Genomic DNA, 27,091 nt, shown 5'->3' with positions numbered 1-27,091 from the left:
GGCCTGATGGTTATACTGGTGTGCTGGTGTGTGCATGTGTGATGTGTGTGTGTCGAGTCGCCGTATGTGTGTGTGTGGGGAGCTAGTGAGTGAGGAAGAAGTGAGAGAGTGACGGCGATTATCTCCGCAATGAGTAGCGACTCTAGAGTCATATATATGTGACCACGGTGGGAAATCTGGAGCAGTAAACGTTAACTATCTCTTTGATATCATGTTGTTTACGGAGACGGAGAACCAGGAAATGCGTCGGGGATATGTCAATGGGATAAGCAAGCTACTAAGCCACGCCCACGGCAGTCGCTATGACGACCAGCCACGCTGAGGCGATACTAAAATCTGCAATGGAAAACAGACGCACAGCGAGTCAAGGCGAGTAGAGTTGAGTAGAGTCGAGGCGAGTCGAGCAGGTACCATGTAATGGAAAAACGCCATAATTGAGTTATTGAGGTCATAAAGAAATAGCTGAGAAGCTCCCATTCTGAACTACTCACTAACCTAACTTTGGACATAATGATGCCATGTCAGCACCTCAGAATAGAGGATAATTACGGGCGGGACATACTGTAAAGACAAATGACATGATGATGACAAGATTAGCTCAGTGTAAATCAGGATTTGAGCGATACAGACTGACTAATATTTTATATTGTTTCCAAGTCCATGCCACCAAGCCACACTTTTGGACTTCATCTAAAATGGATCCTGTGGAAAACGTACTTAACCCCTTACCCCGTGTGAAGAACTTAGGGTAAGATTGTAATAGACCCCATCCACAGAGGACAAAGGACCCGAGAATAATAAGACCTGATCCAAAATGGGGTGGACCCAAACATAGAGAAGACAGGAACACTGTCAGCAGCTAAGCTAAGTCTGCAGTTATATTTTCATTCAATAATGAAAGGGTCATGAGTAACTCTACTAAGCCAACAACAGAAGATAGTATGCCATTCGTAGTTATACATTTTAATAACTTAAAGTTTCATACAATAATTAAAAACTGCCATTGTACACTTTGCAACCCAAAGGTTGTTTTATTAATGGATCATAACTGATTTATGAAGCTTTAGTGAATAATTTATTAACCATTCACAAAGTCATGAGTTTAGAAACTTTTTGTAAATGATGCCTTTTTTTAAAGTGGAAGCAGACCCGAGAGCTGCAGGCTCTTGGTTACTAGGAGCCCATTGGACCAATGACAACACTATAGGATGAAAAAAGTCTAATTGAATTGGTTATTGAAGATAGATCTTTTCCTTTTGTTTAACACAGTTAGTACTAACCCTAATACTAACCCTAACCCTTAGAGATCTGTATATACGGTATAAAAAAAAGTTGTGGAAAATGTGTCATGTTACATGAGGAGACTTCTGCTGTGCTAGAAAGGTGTTGATGAAGATCAAGTGGATCCCAGTTGAATTAAGTGGTCTTAGCGATCCTGAAAACCTGTAGTAAAAATCCTGATAACAGCCAGTTTATCAGTAAACTCTTATCAGTAACTGGTGCAAGCTCAGTGTGACCATGTGGAAATCTTCTAACGGTGGATGGAACTAGCATAATTGCAGTTGGGAAGAAAACACAAATGGAGCCGAAAGTAAAAATGATGAGCGGTCACAGAGAGGGAGGTGAATGGGACAAATCAAAACATTTTAACAACCTTCCAGTCTGATCCTCCCTCCCACAGTAGTAAATTGCTCTAAATGGGGTTATTCTTAGGCTAGTCAGCTCTCAAGGCCTTTTATGTCCATCCAGTAATTGTCAGAGAGCACTCCTGAAAAAATGACTCTGACTCTAGTTGGCAGATAGGATCACGGATGTTGCCTCTTTCCCTTTGCCCTCTAAACGCGAGAAGGAAACACACTAGAAAAACAAAACATGAACTGTGACTGTGACTGTGTGTGTGCATGTGTGTGTAGAGTGTGTGGACTGTGTTAGTACAAGGCAACTGTATGAATTCCAAAGCTAAACTAAACAAACGTTAGGTTCTTCTTTTTAGTCTATGGCTTTATTTCTTGTGAAATGGTATATTGTAAATTTGGTACTTATACGTCATTATTTTATGTCATTTATTTACAATCCTGTCTTGTAGAAATTACTTTTACACACTACCAGTGCCTGGATTGGAACAAAAAAGGTGGCAGTACCCTAATGCATCAGTTCCATGACATTATCATTCCATGTGTCTTGGATATATTTAAATTCATACATATGTCTTGTCAGGGTAACTTCGAATGGACGACTATACCAAACTTGCAGTGTCTGAAAGCATGGCTGCGAAACAAAGGATCCTTCCATTTGGCCTATATGGGGGCTGAATGTCTGATTTGACATAGAATCGTTAGGTTTTTCCCAATAAATCATGATATACTGTAAAATTATCTTGAAGAGGAGTCTTTTGTCTTTTTCGACCCCTTTGTTGCTGTTTTTGTCACTTTTTTCAGCGTTTTGTCACTTTACCCTGTTTTTGAAGCTTTTCCTGATGTTTTTGTCACTTTTTCCGACGTTTTTGAACGTCAAAAAGTATGGGCTTATCTGCTAATTCTAGCTACCAACCGTTACCTTGAAAACATCCATCAAATAGACGGTACCGTACTGATTTAATGTCACCGCTCATTTTACACACAGTTTAACAACAAAACTAAACACTGAGTGAACATTACTAGCTACGGTTTTCATGTTGGTTTAGAGCGGTATGCACCCCCACTAACCTGGGAAACGGTTTTCAAACAGTAACGTTAATACAGCGTTCTCCTGCAGCGGGGAGTCAGAGGCAGAGGGACCGTCACCGCAGCTAACATTAGCTTCTTGTCTCATCTGGGGTCTGATAAACAGTACATTCATCAAAGTCAGTGTCCACAATGCTATTTTCCATTAAACTGTAGCTGTCATATTTCACAGGACCCGCGTGAGTGTGGATTTCATGTTTGTCACTTTGCCTAAGATTGAGTAACAAGTAGTACTCGCCCTGTGGTTTATTTGGTTGCCATGACTTGGTTGATGACGTCCTGTCACTGTTCCAGTTGCTCACCCTAAGGGGAGAGAGTTGAGTAGAGCACACGGCTCTGCTGAGTCGTGTAATTATGACTTTATGACTTTTCATAAACAGCTGAAGGAGCGGCGGTGGGCGGTGTACATAGCGGAAACCCTGTTGTGCGTATGCCATATTTCTGATACCGTGGCGGCAGAACTTTTACTGTGGCGGGCCGCCGTGGTAATATAAACATAGAGGAAATACTGGAAACTTTTTGAAAATGGGTCAAATTTGACCCCGAAGACAACAGGAGGGTTCACAATACTGTAAATATATGATATGGATTATGTTGAATCTTGGGCATGATGCTTTGTGCATATCGGCCGGTTTTATGGATACCCCCCACCACCACCACCCCCCCCTCCCAGTTACTAAGTGCAGGGCTGCTGCAGCTGTCGAACATCATAACAATGGAACACTTCCTGTTTTGCTCCACAGGAAGTTGAGGGAATGAGAAAATGAGGGCATGACAATAATGCGAGGTCTCCAACATCAACATGCATTATCTTTCACCCAACGCCACTGGTCCTGAAAAACACAGAGTTCCAGCTGTTGGGCTGGACAGGGTGCCAGACACCTGTGTTGTGCCTTTAAAACCCTGAGCTCCCCTTGTGTCATATTTAATATCTCCAGATCAATACAGCGCAGACTTACCTTATTTAACTGATCTTATTTTGTTTTGTTTATAAGCTGAGAAATGCGCCGTTTTAACAAGCTCCTCTATACGATTGTAGGCCATCCAGAAGCTTTTTAATCCATCATGGAATTACAGTGTCTTTGTAAAATAAATAAATGATTATGAATCCATAAATCAAGTCACATAATCTCCGATATATCTGCATTGCTTCAAGATAGCCTTGTTCTGTGTTTTAGCATGATAGCTAACACCGGGGCGGGGCCTTTCCAAACAGGGCTTCAGTGACTTTGCTAAATAATTCCGGCACGATAAATCCATGACAGAACAGTTTGCGTGCTGTCTGATGTGAGTCCTTTATGATGCTGAATGCCTTCCGCAGGCTTTGGGAGGTGTGGATGTGTAACAACACATTAAGTAATTTCAACGCATTATTTAAAAAACATCGTCGAAATGTGAAACATTTTCACTTCACTATGTATTAAAAAAACCCCGCATTATGTAATAATCTGCCGCATTTTGTAATAAAAACCCTAAACGCAAGTTGTAATACATTTCTCTGCATTTTGTAATAAATTATTACATAATGCGGCGATTCTTACAAAATAAGGGGTTGCACTTTTTTTTTTTTAAACATAAATGTAATAATATATGTCAGGGGTTCTCAACTGGTCTCATCCTGTGACCCACATTTCTCCATTTCATACCTGCAAACTCAGAAGGGCTGAAAAAGGTGACACATCCTTCGCCCCCCAAAAAAAAATTAAGTCTTCGGATCTACACTATTCACATGGATAACATTTTCCCATTCAAAACGTTGATTTTCGCCGAAAAGCGACAAGTTTGCAGGTAGTAATTTGGTCATTAAAGCTATAGTGCGTAGTTTCTGTCTCCCCCATGAGGAATTATAAGTAATGACAACAAAACTGTTGACGCGTCCAAATGATACAAGCCTCCCCTCCACACCCCACACCCAGTTGCTAGTAGCCAAGGAGGACACGGAGGATTAAATAAACACGATGGACTCTTCAGAAGAGGTCATTATCTTCACTCGAGTTTCTGCGCGGGAAAGTCGCCGGACGCCACAATCTTCTGAACATAGTCACACTGAGAAATCCAGAGAGAGTTGTGTGGAGCTGATAATCTTAATTAGCTTTGTAGCAACTCATTTGGCAATGGCTTGAATGCAACAGTTGTTCATTAATATCAAAAAGTTATGTAAGTCACAACCCACTTTTATGGAGTTCAAAACAAGCACATTTTTTTCTCCAAAAAACAGCCTTTGAAAACACACGTACGTCATCTTATTTTACACTTAAATACACATTCACATGTGCAAAGTTCCTTTTTTTAGCACATTAATATGAAACTGAGGAGGAACATGACAACTGCATGGATAAAATAAATAATAAAATAAATTAAATATCAAAACTGCACAAAATAAATAAGGCCACAAAATTAGATATTTAACTGTATTCAGAGCACATTAGTAAGGGAGAAATGACAAACACTGCCCACCAAAATTAGAGCTATCTGGCGTTAGCATGCAGCTATCGTTGTTAGCGGTGGACCCTAATACAATAAGCACTTTCTACCATCAATAATTGCAGATAAAGGCTTCTAAACAATATACTCATAACCGGAAATGTTTAGGAGTAATGTGAACCAGAAATGGGGAGAATTTAACAACATTGGCAGCCAAGATAATATATTTTACTGCCGTTAGCATGTAGCTAAATGAAACAATGTTAACACCACATTAGCTTTAAAAAACCACTCTGGTCCTGCCTGGCTGGAGCAGATGACCAATCACAGAAGGCCGGCTTAGAGTTGTGTAACACTTAGCCGAGAGTAGAAAAACCTGTTGAAACATTGAACATTCACAACAGTTGGAAATCTGAACGTTTTAGCTCACGCGTAGTTCTCTGAAATACGTTTACCTCATTATTTGGCCACGTTTAACATGACAATCCGACATTATGACCTTATAAATATGACAGAAAATATGGGAAAGCATGATAGTTCCACTGTCATGCATTTGTATAGGTCCTGTTTGTGCATGTGTCAATAAGTTACACCAAGTTCAGGGGTCTGAGTCACTCAAATCTAGTCTACATCTACCTGTGCTTAGAGTCTTCTTAAGAGGCTCACTCATTTTCTATCCCAGATCCCTAGTGGGAGTTTTTCTTATTGTAATTGTATACACTGCTATTTTATGATCAAGGGGAATCAACTCACTCACCCAATCTGGTGTTCACATCAATGTTAGGGGCAGAATCACATGTAATACTAAATTTGGAGTTTACCGGTTATGTCCATGCAAGTTGTATTTTGTTGGGGAAACAAAACAAGAGTTTAAAAACCCGGATCTGTGAACATAAGTGTTCTGTTCGTAATCTTGATATTAAATCATCGTTCTAGGCTCTTTAACAGTCACAACCACAGCTGGAGTGAACTACAGTGCATGGAGACAGTAAAGATGTCAGAGAGGTGGGAATAAGGACACAATCCTTCTCCAAAGGGAGGCGTATTGGTTACACTTCCTTGATGCCCTCATTCCCAATGCGATGAATGAGATTTAATTTGCTTGTTTCTCATGAAGTGAATATATTTTGTGTTCTTTCAGTATCCAACATCATGAGACTGTGTCTGGAAAGCTTGTGGCTCCCCCTGTTGGGATGTACTGGTATGGTCACATAAATAACACATTTACAGAAATGTTGATCCATGTGCATTGTCCTAATAAAGATATTCAAAGAATTAAAAGTAAATATAGAAGTGCTATCTGTTCATCTGGCAGAGATCATAAAATACAGCGTCTGACAACACGGACAGCTGATGCAGCCGTGCCGCACCTCATATTTAATCGACATTGCTTCAAAACGAGGTCTCCGGCGAACAAAGAGGGTTCATTTCGTTTTGTTAAATGCCGGTTGCCTCGACTCCTCAGCCTCTAATCTCCCCTGGGTGCGACTAAGGCTCGTACTGAATACAGTCTATGATAATTCTGCACATTGTGTTGCATTTGTAACTAAAAATGTTATAAATGCATATGGACTACTAGAGTTAAGTGAACCAATATAAATGAACCTGAGAAGTGATTGAGGATGCAGATTACCTATAAAAGGAGCTTATAATGGGTTCAAACAGAGAGATATGTGGATAAGTTAAGTTGAGTTTTTAATAGGTTTGATTTTTACATTTGTAACAGCAATGTGTGCAACAAAAAACCATACAGTCAGCCCCAAGTTGGCCAACTCAAAAGATAGTTTTCTTGGTATACATACATGAAATAATTCACAATCTACACTTTAAAGTACATGAAGATTACAGTACAGTTTCCTAAACTGAGACGCAGTCTCAAATTAAGCCACTAGATAACATCTTCTTGTGTTTTTTTCTGCCCAGTGTCTTTCTAATATGCGCTAGTGTTCAGCAAGACGTGAACTGCATCTCCAAAGTTTCTTTACCAAAAATGGCCATGCCATGAGTGGTTCAGGTCATCCAAACAACAGAAAAAGTTCAAACAAAGAAAACAAAAGCGCAGCCACAATATGGGCTGAGAGCTAACCCAGCCGAGCAAGGCGAGAGGAGAGTACCTGGGGGAAATGAACTCTTACTCTGAGCCATTCTGTTGAGCACAAACATACGACATGTCTAGCACCCCTCTGCTGTAACAGCACACCAGTCACAACTTCCAGTACTTCCTTAAAGCCTCCTGCACGCTGGCTGCGTGAGCGTGTCAGCTGCGTGGCGTGTTAGTTTTTATTTCGGCTCCTAGGTTAACAGGTTAGAGCTTACGAGTGCATGCTAGAAATAGAACTGATTTTTTACGCGAAACACAAGTGTGTTGGAAGCACTTCCAGGCAAAATAGAATAGGAAAAGATGTTTATATGTCATTTTGACACAAATACATTTAATAAATGACATTTTGATGTTTGAAAGAAATGCAGATATAAATGTAATTATAAAAAAAAAAAAAAAAAAAAAAAAAAAAAAAGTATTGATTTTCAAATATTGCGATGTTCAAATATAACGAAATATTCTGGAGCCTATTTTGCCGTCAAATACTGCCGACGTTGTCTTTGCTGTAATCAGATCAGTATATAGGGTTGAAGAACAAGTTATTATTTTATTTTATCAACAGGAAACATCCACGTGTCCAGACAAGGCTAGCAGCAGCAACAGCGCCAGACACGTTTCTGGGGCGCAAAGACAGGAAACTGCACGCAGCCGCCACGCAACCGAAACGCCACGCAGCCAGTGTGCAGGAGGCCTAACACTAAATGATTTTAAACCTCAATTTCAAAAGTTGGTGTGACATTAAAAAAGAAAAATGACAACACTCAAAGGGTCAAAGATGTATTTTCTCACTTCCCTCTTGCGGCATCTATCCGTGCAGTTAGGCACTGGAGAAGAGGCGAGAAAATGAGTGAATAGACCCTTTAAATGCCATTATATATACAGTCATCTTTTTTAAACATAATTTCTACTTTGATTTTTAGGGACCATACGAGTGTTTTTCCACCTATTTACTACAAATAATTAAGACTTGGAAACAGTAACTGAGTGTCTGAGTCCAGCAGGTGCATGCTGGGAGAAATCAGAAACTCGACTCAGTCTCAAGAAACTCCCAAACGGTTTGTTCTTAGCCACGGAAATGCAAAACCAAACTCGACTGAAGGCTGAGAGCTGCAGCGGGAAGCTCTGGGGGGGGGAATAGAAAAAAAAAGCTAGGACGTGGATCTTAAAAAATTAAAAGTTTGATGGCAAAAATATGAGATTGCCAGAGCCTTTAACTACATCTTTGTCTTCAAACTACTAATTCCAATGTGAGAAAAATAATCTTAACTCGTTTGACCCACAATTTTCATATTACCATTTCTTCAGGCTGTAGGCAAAAGCTAGTAAGGGAAACTTGAGTTCTTATATTTTGTCAGACTCAAGAATAATGATTTCAACAAGAAATTGTAAAATAAAATGAAGCACGATCGTGCAACTGCATGGTCTCTATTTCTAACCGCTGTTTGAAAATCAAGGCAAGTCGTGACGTGCACGTTTCTGCAGTGAAATCAATCAAAATCAAAAATTCTTGGTGTACTTTACAGAAGAAAAAAAAGTTCTGAGCTGTGCATTATTTGTATTGAAAAGGCTGAAATGTGTAAAACACTGGTATGATCCATTGGAGAGCAGTTCTTATAGTTTCCAGTAAAAGAGAAGCATGAACACCAGGTGCTGTAGGACTGTCTTGCTGGAAACCTTTTAGGGAAATTATTATTCCCGCACGAGACAACAGGTGACACTGACTAATGCAACCTGAACGTTGCCATTTTTTTCCTTCTTTAACATCCCATCTCTTCTTTTTAAAATGGCGATTCAAAAACCGGTCCGATTGACGTGAGCAGCGAGTTTGGACAGACCAGCCAGGCTGCCAAGGAATATCAATTACGTCTTACTTTCTAGAGGATTTTTAGGTTACACTTCACTTGAAGGTATCTGCATAAGAGTGACATGACACTGTCATGAACACGTGTTCATGACAGTGTCATGTTACTCTTATGCAGATACCTTCAAGGAAAGTGTTACCAATTTTTATTGCACTTAGCCAAAGTTAGGAAGAACGTATGAATGAAATCAATGCTTCCTACCCATCACTGATTACCCTGAACATGAAACTTAACAGTAGGATTATTATTAGAAGTTTGGGTTATAGTGATGTAAGGACTGTCATGACACTGCATTTTCACTGGGATATCCTTTTAATCGTGTGCGTTTGTGAAATGAAATCTATTGGTACATTTCATTTCACAAACCGGGAGGGACTACATTAATATTACGTGACATGTGACTTCTGTTGACCAAATTTAACTCACCATCCGAATTTCGGTTTAGCCCTACCAAAATGTTTGGCAAACATTTAAGCCTGTTAGAAAAGCATCTACATTAAAAAGATATACAGTGATTTTAACGTAATCTTCAATAAATAGTCTTCGCTGCAAAAGCTCGACCACCTGCCTAGGTTCTGATTCTGATGGGGGTTGCTGGGGTGGGCAGAGACCGGGGGGGGTGGGGGGTTTGGGAGAAGGTGTGATCAGTCAGACCTCGAAACCAAAAACAGAACTTCAACTACATGACACACTGAGTCTCTTATTTCTTGCTGCGCAGCCGTTTGGACTGTCGCGGGAGCTCCGAGCTCTTTCTGGTGCGTTTGAGCGATGACCCCCCTTCGCCCTCTGGCTCTCTGGATAGAGACGCTGCGGCGCCGCTGCCACTGGCCAACACCGTATTGGCCGTGGCGGCGGCGGCGGTGCTGCTGGATGTGGAGGGGGCTGCGGCGGCGGCGGGCCGGGCTCCGCCCAGGGAGGCGGCGGCGGCGGCGCTGCTGTCCATCAGTTCGCGGAGCTTGTGCTCCAGCTCGGCGAGGCGGGCGTTCTGCTCGCCGATCACCTGGGTCTGTTCCAGCAGCTTCTGCTCCTGGTCCTGCAGCTGCTTCTGCTGCTCCAGCTGCTTGACGCGGATCTCCTGCATCTCGCGGCGCAGCACCGTCATCGACGCGCCGTTCACCTTCACCTGCTGCTGCACCTTGGTCATCTCCGAGCGCGACGGCGTGTTCTTGGCCAACAGGGACATGGTGGTCAGGGAGGTGGACGGACCGGCCACTGGGGGAACAGGACACAGCTCTTTAGGAATTTACTGTTACAGTTGTTTGGTTTTGATAATTCTTTGGCCATTTTAGGCTTTTATTTACAGAGGACAGCTGAAGACATGGAAGGGGAGAGAGCGGGGTAATAACATGCAGCAAAGGCCGCAGGTCGGAGTTGAACCTGCGGCCGCTTTTTCGAGGAGAAAACCTCTATATATGGGCGCGCTCTCCCAGGTGAGCTACCCAGGCGACCAGTTTTACGTTCTTTTAAGTACAATGTTTTATGATAATAAAGAGGCATGGTATACTTGGGTTATTACATGATCTACATCACATAACAGTGATATAACCACAGGATGTATCCTGGGATTCATTCAAACATTTCATTTGTCAGAATAATAAATACATGAAGATTTTATTTTTTATTATTAGACTGAAAGAGACAATTATATTGTTAATTGCAATTATTTCTGAGACAATTAATTGCACGTTAAAATGTGGGAACAAGGGGACCCAACCCATGTCAAGAATGTGCCCAAACTGCAACTAAAAAGTAATTATATTGGTATTGATTAATCTGTAAGTTATTACTTCAATCCATTCATTTATAGTAAATAAAATGCATGTATGAATCTTCAAATGTCTAGTTTTGTCCAGCCATTCAAAAGCCAAAGCTATTTAATGTACCAAGATATGAAACAGAGAGCCTCACATCAACGTGTGGTATTTAAGGTTCATAAAGGACTTTGGGAATCAGACTTGTGTGTCTAGAAGCATGAAAGAATAACTGACAGCAGCCTTACAAGACAGTAGTACTGTAGGTGAATCATCAGAACAAAAGATTAAAAGGGTAACTACAAGGGGTGTGCTCGATTGAAGAAATTCTTAGTCGACTAACACTAACTCATTCAATTGTATCGACTAATTGATTAGTTGATTTAATCGACAGATCTGTAAATCTGAGTTTCTCCGCAAAGATTCATGCAAAAGCACCACTTTAATTCTTGCGTTTACCAGAGATGCGCTCGTACGAAATAAGTCATTCAGAATGAAAAACGCACAAAAACGTAACTAACGGACTAAAGACCAAAACAACCGATTAGTCGACTAAATCGACTAAGAGGGAGCAGCCCTAGTAACTACCGTTTTTTATCAACCTGGACTATGTTCGTATGTTTTTGTGTCTAAGTGACCGATGGGAACAACAATCTTTGACATTGGTCCAGTATTAAGCAAGATCACTGCAGTCGGTAGCGGAGAAACAAGCTACGTTAATAGGACAATTGTGCAGCTTGTATTTACCTTCACAATAGTGCTCGTTTTGCCACTGACAGGCTCAGATTAATATTCTAAGTGTCTGACAACATTATGGAAAGGATTTCTAAGGAGGTCGACCTTTCTGTTAAAGAGTAAGATCCGTGAAAATTGCGTTTGCTAAACCCACCAGACTCCATGTAAATAAACAGTAATTTTAGCATCGTGAAATACACTTCATAAAAAGTCGACAGAAACAAAATAAAACTATGAAAAGACGTTTTGGGTCGTCTTTCCACTTTTCCAACCATCACAACTCTAGTTTTGGTTGAAATAAACACATAGTTTACCAATTTACATGTGAAAATATGTTGGCTCTATACACGCTAAAAGGATTGTTTTTTCAATGGAGTCTGGTGAGTTTAGCGCTAGCGACCTCAGAGCTGTTTCTGGTTAAACAGAAAGCTCTCAAAGAGGTTTTAAAGGTCTATCTCTGAAGGGATCCTTTCCATAATGTCAGACACTTAGAATATTAATCTGAGTCTGTCAGTGGCAAAACAAGCACTTTTGTGAAGGTAAGGCAACTTTATTTGTATAGCACATTTCAGCAACAAGGCAATTCAAAGTGCTTTACATGTGAAGGTAAATACAAGCTGGATAATTGCCCTATTAACTTACGTACCCTTTAACAACATTTGGAAAAGATCTGGTTCCTTTTTGTAAAAAAGTACAAGACTGTCATTGCTTATTTCATCTACAAACAGAGTCTCAATTGAATTTTGAATAGATGTAATATATCACAAAATACTGTATAAGAATATAACATGATATAAAATGACCCATATCAAAGCAATGATGGCTAAGGCCCATGGGTATTATAGTATTGTAACGTGGGGGGTGTATCAGTCTAAATAAGAAGAAACAGCTAGAGGGAGACATAAGTTTGTTGAGCAGCACTTTACTGTTCTTCACACTTCATCAGCTCCACAACAACACTTCCTCATTTTCTCATTCACATGTAGCTGAACCAACCAATCAGACGCTAGCAGAACTGAGACTCAGGTAAATGTGAGGAAAATCACAGAGGTAGATTCATAACTGCTGATGTAAATAATTACACATGTAAATACTGACTGTGTAAACACAAATATGTAAATAGTTAACTGTATAAACATTGTAAATGTAATGTAAATGTAAATGAACTGAAACATATGAATTAACTGGTAAACCCTACAGTATTTAGAGCCACCTGCCACCAAACTGACAGAACATACTTGATTTATCAGAAACAAAGTGGGAAAAAAAAGTCACACTCATGGTCAGAACATACACTGGTATGCTTCAACTATTCATGAGACGCCTTATCAAAGTTTTTTTTCTCCCTCGTTTTTGAAGCTATTTCTGACATTTTTGTCACTTTTTTCAACGTTCTTTTATCATTTTTGCTTCAAATGCTATCAAATTGAACCCTAAAATTCAATGAAAGTAGTGAACTGATTTTCCAGGTTATTTCTTTTGAAAAGTTGGTTGAAAGAAACCCAAAATTCTGGTATAGACACTTTTAGAAAATGGGACAAATTTGACCCGAGGACAAAGGAAGGTTAATCTAATTCTAATTATCTAAACATTCAGCATCTCACAGTGAAGCCATTCGACCAGCCATGCTGGACAGTGTTCTGTCACAGTATTTTCTTCTTTTTTTTAAATTGTGACTGAAACCACAAGAGCTGCCATTTTTACTACATACCTGTATTGTCTTATTGAGAGCTGCTATGGGGGACTTTTGAACTCTAACTTTATGAGCCAGGAGAAACACATGTGCATTACCTGGTGTGGAGCCAATGAGGCGTCCGGACAGGTCTGCCCCCGGCAGCTTCTTCTTCAGGATGGGGACAATCTTCTCGTCAAAGTACTCCATGGCCATGGAGGAGATATCCCTCAACTCCTGTAAAACCTCGTGAGCTCGCTGTGGGGCCCGAGTGGAGTTCACGTAGCGCAGCACGCGGTAAATCTCATCGATCACCTGATGAAACACACACACAGCGGCACATGACATAGCAAATAAATCAAGAAAACACACAACAGATATGACCGAAACAAGGCTGAAACGCCACTGGGCTCTCTGCTGGCCAGATTGGAGAAGTGCAGCCAGCTTTTTCTGAGAAGAGCTGAAAAGCTGGGGTCTTTGTGATGAAAACACCACAATTTGTCTACTTTTAAACCCTATTTTCTACCGGGCACGTCTGCTTTCTGGAGGCGCTGTGACCTTCGCAAGCAGTCGCGGCCATTCAAGTCAATGCTTGATATTCCAGAACGCACAGGGTGTCCCAGAAGCGTGCGTGATGCAGCTCTCCGCTCAAGATACACGCCAGGTCTATTTTCACGCAAGCTGCGTGGGCGTCCAGACAGTGAAAACAACGAGAGTATCCAGTAAATTTACTCCCCCCAACCCAATATGTCTCTGCTACTACAACATGGCCAACAAGAGATTCATCTTGGAGGTGGAAAAACATTATACCATACCACACCTTTTTATAACAACGCCAGAAAAAAGAAGACTTGGAGTTTAACTGCAGGAGTGCTTAGACTGGAAGGTAGATACTAGCTTAATAGACAGACACACGATTGTTCTGTAAAGTACAAAGTAGAGAAAATAAAATCTGTGAGTCACGCTCTGCTTCTGAGACGCTCCCGGTGCGGTATGGAACATGGCGGAGGACGGGACAAAACTGGAACGCAGCACAAGGCGCTCCCAGTGGGAAAACGGGGTTAGTCAACACATGCAGCATTGAAAATGTGTTTATTTAGAGGACAGACTTTATCGGTCAGGACAAGTGATGAGTGTCTGTAATAAAATTAAATATCTGGGTCACTACATTACAAATCAGTTATCTGATGATGAGGATATATACAGGCAGCGTAGCATATTATATTATATGCCCAAACTAACTAAAGAAACTAAGAAAGTTGCACATGAGCACAGATGACGTCAAAATGAGTCTGTTTAAAGCCTATTGCACTCCTTTGTATACTGCTCCCTTATGGACTAAGTTTAAAAAGACAAGCATGCAGAGGCTTAAGGTTGCTTAGAATGACTGTATGAGGCTACTGCTCAACAGACCCAGGTGCTCTAGTGCAAGTGACCTGTTTTGTAATGTAGGGGTCAGACCCTTCCAGCCATTATTGAGGAGTCTTATCTACAAATTCATTGGTCGCCTGAACGTCTCCCACAACAGCATTGTTATGCTGCTGGTAAATCCTAGGTTTAGTGCCATACGATACCAATCATCACTATGGAAACACTGGTATAAGTGTCTTTTATAGAAATGCAGTATTGTTGTTTCTTTTATTTTTATTTCTCTGTATAAGTTGATCTTTCACTTTTTAATGTATGTATGAGTCTTCTGAATGGACCCTGAGTCTGGAAATAAAGTTGATGATGATGACACCGTCAGCTAGCATAGAGTCAGTGCAGACAGCAGAGAAACCACATGTATCAGAAGTGCCACAATGCTGACTGAATATTGTAAGGAGAGTTATCAGAGGTCTCTCAGTCTATTAGAAAACCCAGATACAGGACAACTCAACATTAACATGACTCGAAGATGGACATGGGCTTCTAGAATAACTAATGGGATTATGATGCAGAGCTGGAGGGAAACACTGACATTTGTAATAACGCACACTGAGCCGTGCGTTGTACAGTTCACTCCATACGTCAAGACAAGGGTGGTAGACTTTGAAAAATCAATATAGCATTGAACATTTCTGTTTTTAACCGTAGAATTGAGCAGATTTGCCTAAGACTAGGGGTGTAAATCACATGTTTTATCACAATACCACATATTCTATACATATTCTTTTGGCAATGATAGGATATTAACCGATATCTTAAAGTCTGTTAGGATACAATTCAATTCAGGGGCCTGCGATCGATACGAGACGATATATGCTCATTTAACACAGTTCAGTTTATAGCAACTCAAAACAAGCAACGACAATTTTTATTACCGAGCTCTTCCAGACATTTAGATTAAAAACAAAACTATTCTCTTCAATAAAAACAATATATATAAAGTGGGAATCTAAAATAAAGGGGAATCTTACAGACGATTTGTATCAATATTTTCCTTTTGCATCCATATTATTAGATTGCGGATCACTGAATCGCTATATCGATCCAGATAGAGGTATCGTTACACCCCTAGTAGGCATGGGCCGGTTACCGGTTTCAATGTATACCGCCTATTAAACAAAAGTCACAGTTTAAAAAAAGTCACGGTTTCAAAACCACTCCCGTCATACCGTTTCTGCTGTGAGAGTTGTTTTTTCTGAGTCATCAGTATCAGAAAGTGCAGTGTGCACTGCGAGTGTGCAGTGTGTTTAAAAATAAAATACATTGTGTTCAATGGAAAACTAGTATATACTATTGTAAATTATAATATACATTTATAGCTTTAATTGCAATACGGCGATACCGTGAAAACATGATATTTTTTTTGCTGAAGGTTATCATGCTCGATGGTGGTTGGGGGCTTAAAACACCAAACACGGGTCATCATACTGTCAGATCGCATACCGGCCCATGCCTAACCCCTGGTAGTGGAGAGAATGCTGCCGTGTGTTTGGCAGAGCTGACCTTTCCAGGGATGAAGCAGCAGAGGTTGGAGTCAACGTATTTCATGAAGGTCATGTTGAGCAGGGAGAGGCGCGTCTCCACGGCAGCCAGGATGTCAGCGTGGCGGGCCAGGGAATGGTTTCTCCTCTCAGATTCTCGCCTGGAAACAATTCATGATAAACACACTGGTGGAACAAGTAATCAGGTCCTTTACTTTATTAAAAGCACTAATACCACACTGTAAAAATACTCCGTTACAAGGAAAAGTCCTGCATTGATAATGTTACTTAAGTAAAAGTATTTAAGTATAAGTATATGTATGTATGTATGTAGACTGATTATTGGCCCTTGCTGATGATCAGGCTGTTTTTTGGCAGTTTGCAGATTATTTGTATCTGCGTTTTATTTGAAATTGTTTTTATGACACCCCTCCCTATAATGTCCCTTCAGAAACGTGAGTGTGATGTCACTTGACCCCTGTCATTGCACAGTGTGTGGCTAGACTGATGTTTTGGTGCATTGCTTGTACTGGTGCGATACTGACCTGGGCAGCTGGGCTTTGACTTGCCTCTGGCACAGACTGTGGTACCGCTCCACCTTCAGGAAGCCCTGGTTCAGGACGCGCTGGCAGATCACGTCCATGCGCTTACACACCTGGAGGAGACGGACAGAATTAAATAGTTGAACAACAGGTACTCGGTTTGAGGAGTATGTACATAAGGGAAACAGAACTGTACTTCAGCGGCACAGTGGGACAGTCATGGGAGTCACAGGAATGTATCAGAAATAGGGTGGTACAAAAAATGTAGTCGCGGTTGCCTTTTAAAATTATCCTTCCGACATAATGCACATTGCCGCTCACATTGCAATTTAACAAGTAGAACTATTGAGAGGTTATTGGACCCGTCCAGTTGTTGTTCGGAGAGACCTGCCCCCACTGCTAAAAAATAAATCCTACAGGAAACACTGGTTGACACCACACCTTGGCCTTTTATGATTACACTGGAGGTTGCCGTTTTAACTAACCTTTCCGTGGTCTTGGATGACATGTTTACTAGCCTCTTCTAACCTCCCATTTTAGGTGTTGCAAAATTCAGAAAATATTTAAGGTGGAAACTTCCCATACCTAATGTTTTTAGGCCAAAATTACAAGAATTGAAAATTACAATAACAATTCAAATCCCCTCCAAATGTGTTTAACAGCAATTTATGAAACTATTGAACAAGTAGAACATAAACTTAAATACAACGTATTTGTCTTCCAGCAGTCAGCGCCCCTCTCATCCACAGCTGCTAGGTTTAACCTCGTTTTACCCGTAAGCCAGCTACAGTGAGCTGCATTGTTTTGACTGAGCCTGAGCTAGCCGCACTCTCCCTGTGATTTTTAACAGTAGTAATTGGGCTCAGTTTTACCGCCCACAGTCAGGCTGCCCAGCTCTTTGGGCTGCTTAGCCGTGTTAAGCGGGATTTGTGCTTCTGCGGAGGCTCCACGCAGAGCTTTCGCCGTAGCCTATGCAAGTGGCCTGAAGTTTATACTTTTGCGTTGGTTTGTGTGTCAATCTCTTTAAGAGAATAGCAGAGTCGGCATGTGTGTATGCGTGGGGAGCGTGTGGTAGAGAGAGTGAGGGTGATTATCTTCGGAGCGACTATATTCTACTTTCATTTAAAATTGTTTTTATACAAATTACACAAAAAGCAAAGAAAATATAAATCACTTTTACCTATTTTGGCCATACACAGTCATATTGACCGCTCGGATTTTCGCGGTATTGTTTTTAAAATTTTCGCGCGGTTGAAGATGTATATTGGTTGCTTAGTAACTATCATCGTCTCTGCCAGAGAAATGTCACAAGCGGTCTCGAGTAACAAGCGTGGGCAGTGTGGGCCGAAGGCAAAGCCAGAGTCGGTAACGTAGGCTACAACAATAAATAAGGCGTGGATGGACTCGGTTCTGAATCAGAAGGCAAGCGTTGGGCGCTCGCTCTGTGAAAGGCGCAGTCTCAACAGCGCCGCGCACCACAGCAGACGCCAAAACGGAGACAGTGCCCCGTTAGCTTAGGGTATACATGTTCAAATAAGACACTTTTAGATGTTATTTGCCTGTTATGAATTATGTTGAATGAATTTCCATACCATATTTTTCAGATTTATGATATGAAATAATTACGGTTTACTATGCCATGATATGAATTATTGAAACACGTAGCCTATTAGGCCTACTACTCAAATGTATAATTAAACTTGTTTTTTTACTTTTTGGTGTTATTTCGTTTTTCTAAAGATATCCTAACACAATACATGCATTAATATCGCAATTATGTATTTATCATGAGAGATTATGGAGTTTGGAATCTGGCACTCACGGCAATTCTAGTACGTTATGGAATTCCGGCACTTCTAGTGTCAACGGTGGTTTGTAGCATAGACTGTATACAAATGATGGACGTAGTCGTCACCCATAGGTTTCTGAAGAGCCAAAATGAACAAGCTCCTGCCTTAAGCTATTTAGCACAGGCACCGTGGCTCTGTCTGGTGTGTAGCCGCGCCCAAGACAATTGTGATTGGTTTAAAGAAATGCCAATAAACCAGAGCACGTTTTCCTCCCATCCAGGAATGCTGTGTGTACTAGCTAGACTAGCCAGTGTCTGGCAAAGCAAGACTAGGGTTTAATTTACTCAGGCATACTATACAATTTTGTTTATCAAAAGGTCAGAAATCACAGGAAAAGGCAGAGATTTCTGTCAAATGAGGTAACAAAGACTTGCATTCACTGTACACAGAGCGATCATGCGTACAGTCATGCATAGTAACCCCACAAAGGCCACTCCACTAATATAATCAACACATGCATGAAAGCATGTAGTCCTTTGACTCAGACAGTGCAGTAGTGTTGGCAGTAGTGTGGGTTGCACATGTGATTAAGAATGCACTGTGCATGCAGAGGGTTGTCATTTTACTGAAATCATATTTAATGGGATGCTAAATGACATGTGATGGAAGTGCTGCTGAATGCAGTGCAGCTTACAATTCAATGTTCATACTTTTAACCTCAACATGCCAAAAAAACCTAGTATTGCTTTTGATGTGTGTTTCTGTTAGGGCTAGGGTTGGGTATCGTTTGGTTTTTTTCCGATGCCGGTGCTAAAGCAATACTTTTAACATGATGCCGGTGCCTAAACGGTGCTTGAACAAAAAGAAGCGCACAAAACGACATTCATGGACGAGGTTGGAGCCCGTCAATGCCCAAGGGCCCATTTGCTCTTAATCCGCCCATGCAACACTGATAATATTAATAATTTATACTTTATTAATCCCGCAAGGGAAAATACAATGTACAAATAAAAATGTTTTCACTCAGTATTATTATTATTATTATTATTATTATTATAATAATACACAGGCCTGAATTACACACAAAGCGGCACCACAAAGGGAGAGATGTCAGAGTGAGGGGGCTGCCCCAGGAAACGCACCCCAAGCAGTTGGGGGTTCGGTGCCTTGCTCAAGAACACACTGGCTGAGCTACTTCCCCCTACTGCCCCCCCATTAGATGATAGTAAAACACTGTAATAAGTAACAACGGCTAAAACAAACTCCACGTGCCCTTGTGCAAAAACCTCTATGTATGGAACTAGCCAACTATGCATGGAACGTTAGCAGAATTAGGTAAAGGGACTGTTGGAAGAGCTGCAGTGAAAAGCACAGGAAAGTGACCGGTGAATGGTTTCCAGCTAACCTCATTAAAGTACAAATCCGATAGGCAGGACGTGTGAACAGCAGGATATCCACAGCGTCACACCCAGGCTCCAACAGTTGGCTTCAGCATCAACATTAATCTGGTGCCGTAACATTACTCCAGTGTCTGCTTAGCTAGGCTGCCCTGCTCATTAGCTAACAGCGCAGTGAGCACTGCGGGCCACGGCTGCAATTGACGGCTGCACAGACATTAAACACAGGGTCTAAACAATTCGTACTATTATTTCTGCGAAGAATTTACATAACTAGTATCCAAAGATACGTGCATGTGGCTAGCATTAGCTTTGTTCACCTTGTAGGTGGCTTGTTTTTGATCTTACCGAGCGCAGCAGGCTAATTTCGTCGTAGGTCAGAAAATTCAGAATGGCATCGATGGCCACAATGGGCAGTCCTAACAGCGGGTTGTTCTGGTGCGGCTGGTCCGGTGGAGGGCTGGACTGTCTCGGTGACACCGCGTCCGAGTCCAAGGACCCAACACATCCATCAACTCCCTCTACGACGGCCGCCATCTTGCTCTGCTAAGGAGGAGACGGAAGTGACGCTGCGTAGAGAAGCTAGCGTGCCAAGTGAAAAAAAAAAAAAAAAAAAAGAAACAAAGTGAAAAAAAAGAAAGTTGAAAAAAAAGAAAAGAAAAAAGTAAGTTCCCAGAAAAAGAAAGAGAAAACTATAAGCTTATGTGGGGTTTTTCAGTAGACGTCCAATTGAGCATTAAATGATGTGTTATTGGAATTGTTACTGATAACAGATCTGTTGTAAAGATATTCTTCCTAAACGTATACGTTTAGTAAGTATAGAGCTCTGTCCTTTGTCCTTGTTGATAAAAGCTGCAAGAAAGTTTCCCAGATTTTCAATCAAAGATTGCATATTTGAGCAGTGAGAAAAAAACAACTATTATTAGTTATGTGTGGTCATTTTAATCACGAGAAAATAAATGTTAGCCTGGCTCCACCCTACATACTTTCGCTCAATTTTAATTTTCCTTCAGTACTCCTACTGTCTATGTCAGTACTACGTCTGGGTTTGCGGTATAGACGGGTTTCCTGTTTACAAACATTACAGGGTGCGTGCGCATACCAGGGGCAGAAAGCCAGATTGGTGAGCTGGTCCGATAATGCAAACGCATTTTTGTCTCAGTGCACATTGTCTTAGTCCCTTCATTTCATCATGGCATTTATATAACACATACTCTATGGTCTTACAAAGCTAACGTTTTTGACCGATCACAATTTAATCCTTTTTTGGGAGCTGGAGAGCTCTCGTTATGAGAAGCTAGCTATAGCTCTGTTTGCCATTCATTCCAATGGGGAAACCTCGCGGCTAGACTTTCGACATACATTGCATATATTTACACTTTGAATTTCGTCATGGTATTTATATAACACATACTCTATGGTCTTACAAAGCTAACGTTTTTGACCGATTACAATTTAATCATTTTTTTGTGAGCTGGAGAGCTCACGTTATGAGAAGTTAGCTATAGCTCTGTTTGCCATTCATTCCAATGGGGAAACCTCGCGGCTAGACTTTCGACATACATTGCATATATTTACACTTTGAATTTCGTCATGGTATTTATATAACACATACTCTATGGTCTTACAAAGCTAACGTTTTGAACCGATTACAATTTAATCTTTTTGTGAGCTGGAGAGCTCTTGTTATGAGAAGCTATAGCTCTGTTTGCCATTCATTCCAATGGGGAAACATCGCTGCTAGAATTTGGACATGCATTCCGGTGGCGTATTCCTTTAAGCTTTCCTTATAGTTTGTATATAACTGCTGACTCAATAAAACATGATTTTAGTTGGATCGGTTTGTCGGTCTTTAATTTTGCAGTGTTACTGTGATATATATGTATGGCTATAATTATCATTTTAGGCTAATGCTGAGTGTACCCTTATGGTTGGTTTTTGCCTTAAAATAAAAACAAAAACCCACCCATCTCAGAGGAGCAAAGCTTAATATTTCATTCAATAAAGTTATGTACAAAAGGAGCACTAACGCCACAGGTCCTATGTTGGCAACGTGGACGCAGATATAGTAAACTCCGAACGCAGTCGTAATATTTACCTAGTAGGCTAGGCTAACACTGTTGCGCTAACGTTAGCAAAACATCGGCGTAGCTTTAGCTAGCTGTCTAAACTTGTCTCGAGTCCGGACCATTAATTGTAAACAACCACAAGCTGCAACTTTTCTGATTGATCCAATGGGAGCCTGACTCTTGCACATGACCCCAATCTGCCCCTCTTATGGCTTGAAGCCATAACCTCCGCCGGTTTTTGGCAAAAGCATGCTTCCTCCTAGGCATGTTAAACATCAAGCACCCATCACTGGCTCTGTTTGTACAATTAACTACGCAACAACTCCTTGGCATTTTGACTTACGCTATGCCTCTACTAGCTAGCTAGCTACACAAAACACGTCTTCTTTCTGCCCCCCGGTTGCGTGCGCAAGCAGTGATGACGTTGCCGAGAAACCCATGTATATTCGCAGGTTTTCAGGTCAAATCTTTACCGGTCCAATCAGCGAACAGAGGAAGTGGCTGAGAACGATGACGATGAGGTTGTGGGTTATGCGCTAGTTTGAATTGTTGTTCCGTAATGGCGGCGGAGAAAGATGTGAGCGAAGCCATTCGGTCCGTTGTGGTAACGCTGCCAAATATCCAGAAGTTAAAGCCCGAGCAAGACCAATCTTTGCTGAGATGTGTTGGTGGCCATGATGTTGTGGCCCTCATCCCCACGGGGTTCGGGAACAGTTTGATTTTCCAGCTCACTCGTTAGCGGTGAAGGAGTTGGCTAAGGCTAACGCTAGCGATGCTAAGCCGACGTCACGACCAAACGTTAGCGATTGGTTATGGCAGATCCAGAGTGGCTCTGGGCCGATCCAATAATTTTAAACTTCAACAGAGTACCCGCCTTCAAGGAAGTTAACACTTGTCAATGGAGAGTGGCCAGACTCGCTGTACAAATGAAATGTACCAGAGTCTGGTAGGACCAGGCTAATGGACCAGAGTCTGGTAGGACCAGGCTAATGGACCAAAGTCTGGTAGGACCAGGTTAATGAACCAGAGTCTGGTAGGACCAGGCTAATGGACCAGAGTCTGGTAGAACCAGGCTAGTGTACCAGAGTCTGGTAGGACCAGGCTAATGGACCAGAGTCTGGTAGGACCAGGCTAATGGACCAGAGTCTGGTAGGACCAGGCTAGAAATGTGTGTGCAGCTGGGGAAAACAAGATACAATAAGATAAGAAATGGTTTTGGGTTATTCCAAAGTTTCCTTGTGTTTCCTTTCCCTACAAGTGTCTCCACTTCGGTAAAACTAATAGCACACAATCTCATATTTCAATGTATAACCGATCGGATAACTTTCAACTTCCATGTTTTAAGTATCAACCAATCAAGTAAATCCAAACAGAGCTGTGTGGATTGTTTATAAGTTTAGACAGCAGTTTTCTTTCCTTACTACTTATTTAGTGTTACCAACTCAGTTTACATGTGTTCTGTTTTATAATACAATATATTATTGCATTGAACTAATAGGAACAAGGGAAAACAAAACTAAATTAAAGCTGCAAGCAGCGTTGGGTGGGCCGTCGCCCCTCCCAGCACGTCAGGGTTACTGGCGGACGCCGCTCCTTGCGGCCGTGCATTTGCGCGGCACTCAGACACCGCAAATTGTCACCAATGAAAAGGGAACTCCCCGCTGAGTTCAATGATACCTCACACAAGACTCTACCTTAAATGGGTCACCAGTTATGAAAGGGGGCGTGGCTTAAGCATATGGGTCAGGGCAAACCTTTACCAATAAAAAAGGAAGTCTCTGCTAACTTCATTAATACCTCACACAAGACTATACCTTAAATGGGTCACCAGTTATGAAAGGGGGCGTGGCTTAAGCATATGGGTCAGGGCAAACCTTTACCAATAAAAAAGGAAGTCTGCTAACTTCATTGATACCTCACATAAGACTCTACCTTAAACGGTTCAAAAGCCATAAAGGGGGGCGTGGCCTGAGTACATGGGCGTGGTTAAAGTATAAGGGGCGGCTCAGTATCACATGTAGACCACACATTATAAGTTCCATGTAAATCAGATGATGTTTGTCATATAAGGCGGATTTCCTGTTGCCAGCAGGGGGCGCTATGACCAAAAGTCAATTTTGGCCTGTAGGTGTCCTCAGGCCTGGACCCTTGTCAATTGTGAGAAATTTCGGGCAGATACGACAACGTACACTCAAGATACAACAACTCCTTCGTTCATTGATAAATGCCCAAAATGGCCGCCACGCCCACACCATTGGACGACAAGTTTTGCTTTTAATAAGTTTTCATCTTTAAGGTCTTTAGATGACACAGACCGAATTTGAAACTGATTGGATGAAATCTCTCAGAGAAGTTTGTTAAAGTATAGCACCTTGACTTTTAGGTCTACTTGCTGCTGCCACTAGGGGGCGCTATGACTTTGAGTAAATATCTGTCTATAGATGTCCTCAGGGTTGAACTCTTATGAATCCTGAACATTTTTGAGCTGATTGGGCAGTTACACCCACTTCCTGTTTCGATGGCCCCCTACAGGAAGTTGGTCCTCTATAACTGGCAATTTTTTTGCGCTATTACAATTCGTTTAATAACTTTTTATCTTTAACGTCTTAAGTCTCAGGATGCTCAAATAAAACCCTTAAGACTCTCCAGCTGATCCAGAATGCTGCATCGCGTGTTCTGACAAGAACTAAGAAAAGAGATCATATTTCTCCTGTATTAGCTTCTCTGCATTGGTTTCCTGTAAAATCCAGGATTGAATTTAAAATCCTTCTCCTGACCTACAAAGCTCTAAATGGTCAAGCACCATCATATCTTAAAGAGCTCATAGTACCTTATTGTCCCACTAGAGCACTGCGCTCCCAGAATGCAGAGTTACTTGTGGTTCCTAGAGTCTCTAAAAGTAGGATGGGGGCCAGAGCCTTCAGCTATCAGGCTCCTCTCCTGTGGAACCAGCTCCCAGTCTGGGTCCGGGGGGCAGACACCGTCACCACATTTTAGAGTAAACTTAAAACTCTCCTCTTTGATAAAGCTTATAGTTAGGGAGTGAGGAGTTGCAGCGTCCGCCTAACCCGGCCCACCTGCTTCTCTTCATAGTTGTTAGACTCATATAATCAATAATATAATCAAAGTAGAGGGAGACAGGCCAGTACAGCCCCATCCGGTTGGGGAGAGTTCTAGCCCGACCAGGCTCCTCTCCTTAACCTGTCTCTCTTAGTTACGCTGTTATAGTTTTGGACTGCTGGGTGACTTCTTTGACACACTGAGCTTCTCTCTCCTCTCTCTTTCTATCTGTGTGCATCCATGTTCCAGAAATGCTTGTTACTAACCTAGCTCTGGGGAGCTTATTCCCCAGAGTCCTTGTTTTCTTTTCACGAAGCATGTTTCCTTGGATTAGTGTGGCCCCTAAATCATGGTTGCAGCCTGTCGCCGTGGTCCTGCTGCGCGCCCTGCTATGCCCTGTTACAACTGCTACGCCCTGCAGTGCCCTGCTACGTCCTGCTGCGTCCTACTACGCCCCGCAGTGCTCTGCTACGTCCTGCTGCGTCCTACTACGCCCCGCAGTGCTCTGCTACGTCCTGCTGCGTCCTACTACGCCCCGCAGTGCTCTGCTACGTCCTGTGACACCCTGCTACACCCTGTTACATCCTGTGACACCCTGCAGTGCCCTGCTATGCCATGAACTACATCTACTATTTCTAGTCACTGATCCAGCATCTTTATTATGACTATTATCGCCACTGTTCATCACATCCCCAACCGGCACCGTCAGACACCACCTACCAAGAGCCTGGGTCTGTCCCAGGTTTCTTCCTGAGAAGGAGGTTTTCCTCGCCACTGTTGCACTAAATGCTTGCTCTTGAGGGAATTACTGGAATTGTTGGGTCTTTGTAAATTATAGAGTGTGGTCTAGACCTACTCTATCTGTAAAGTGTCTTGCGATAACTCTTGTTATGAATTGATACTTTAAATAAAATTGAATTGAATTGAAGATGGCACAGACCAAATTTGAAGTTGATAGGATGAAATCTCTAGGACGAGTATGACATGTGGAAATGGCCAATATCACACTAATTTCGAACTTTCAATTCAAAATGGCGGACTTCCTGTTGCGTTAAGGGTATGGCTCCAATGAGTTTTTTTGTACGTCTTGACATGCTACATCTGTGTACCACGTTTCATGAGTCTATGTTAAACGTACAGCAGGTTAAAGTTTTGTAGGGGGCGCCAGCGAGCCATTTTTGTGCGCCAATTTTGGTGAGTTTTTGAGGATGTTAAGCCCCTCAAAAAGGCGATTCATTTGCCAGGAAAAATGAATTCCTTGAGTTTCAATAGGGCCTTCGCCGCTGTCGGCGCTTGGGCCCTAATGACCCAGTTCCATAATTTTTTTTTGATTCCAGTTCATTTGAAAAACGTTAGATTTCCTTAGCTCTTTTTCCAGTTTGTCTTTATGGACGAGATAGTTTAAAGATGAGACCAATAGATATAATTTCAACACTCAGTACTCACTATCTCCTCTATAGATGTTGTGTGTATCTTTACAAATAAGCTGCTGCTGCCGTCTCACTTGTTGAGCCTATCTCCCAAATATCTTGGGAAACCCCAGAGAATCACTTATAAAATAGGTAGTTTGGGCACCCGGTAATTATGCCCCCTGGGCACGTCCAGCTGGGAGGAGGCCTCTGGGAAGACCCAGGACTAGGTGGAGGGATTATATCTCCAACCTGGCCAGGGAACGCCTCGGGATCCCCCAGTCGGAGCTGGTTAATGTGGCTCGGGAAAGGGAAGTTTGGGGTCCCCTGCTGGAGCTGCTGCTGCGGACGAAGACGGGGTGAATGGATTTAAAGATGACAGCAATAGATATAATTTGAACACTCAGTATTGATGAGTGCATGTGTACTATCTCCTCTCAGTCTCCTCCCTCTGACACAGCACTCTCTCATTTCCTCATTCATTCTTTCAGTCTGTATCAGGCACATTTTAGCACAGTTTGTTATCTGCATGAATAAAAAAACAGTGTTAGTTTATTAACCGTGTTAAGCAGACTATAAAGAATTTGATGATGACTATATTTGTTGATGAAGAAGCTGTATTACTTCTCAGGGAGTTAAACGTACAT

At 41.8% G+C, this 27,091-nt stretch overlaps 1 protein-coding gene across 3 annotated transcripts; it reads right to left on the bottom strand.

Moving 5' to 3' along the window:
- Positions 1 to 8,190: 8,190 nt before the first annotated feature.
- Positions 8,191 to 22,569, bottom strand: fbxo28 (F-box protein 28). Of its 3 annotated transcripts, none has more exons than XM_028603433.1 (6): positions 22,449 to 22,569; positions 20,255 to 20,488; positions 16,723 to 16,832; positions 16,200 to 16,338; positions 13,388 to 13,583; positions 8,191 to 10,322 (listed from the first exon to the last, which is right to left on the bottom strand). In XM_028603433.1, exons 2-6 carry the CDS (start codon positions 20,441 to 20,443, stop codon positions 9,811 to 9,813), a joined length of 1,146 nt encoding a protein of 381 aa, XP_028459234.1. In that variant the 5' UTR covers positions 20,444 to 20,488; positions 22,449 to 22,569; the 3' UTR covers positions 8,191 to 9,810. The 3 variants fall into 3 exon arrangements, with proteins under 3 accessions (XP_028459234.1, XP_028459233.1, XP_028459235.1); XM_028603432.1 differs by lacking the exon at positions 22,449 to 22,569 and adding an exon at positions 22,319 to 22,372; XM_028603434.1 differs by lacking the exon at positions 22,449 to 22,569 and adding an exon at positions 20,893 to 20,909.
- Between the last annotated feature and the right edge of the window lie 4,522 nt (positions 22,570 to 27,091).

Source organism: Perca flavescens, chromosome 17, assembly GCF_004354835.1.
Source record: "Perca flavescens isolate YP-PL-M2 chromosome 17, PFLA_1.0, whole genome shotgun sequence".
In the NCBI taxonomy this organism is placed as follows: Eukaryota; Metazoa; Chordata; class Actinopteri; order Perciformes; family Percidae; genus Perca; species Perca flavescens.
Note: the sequence above shows the minus strand (reverse complement) of the source record. Positions and strands in the feature narration are given on the sequence as shown.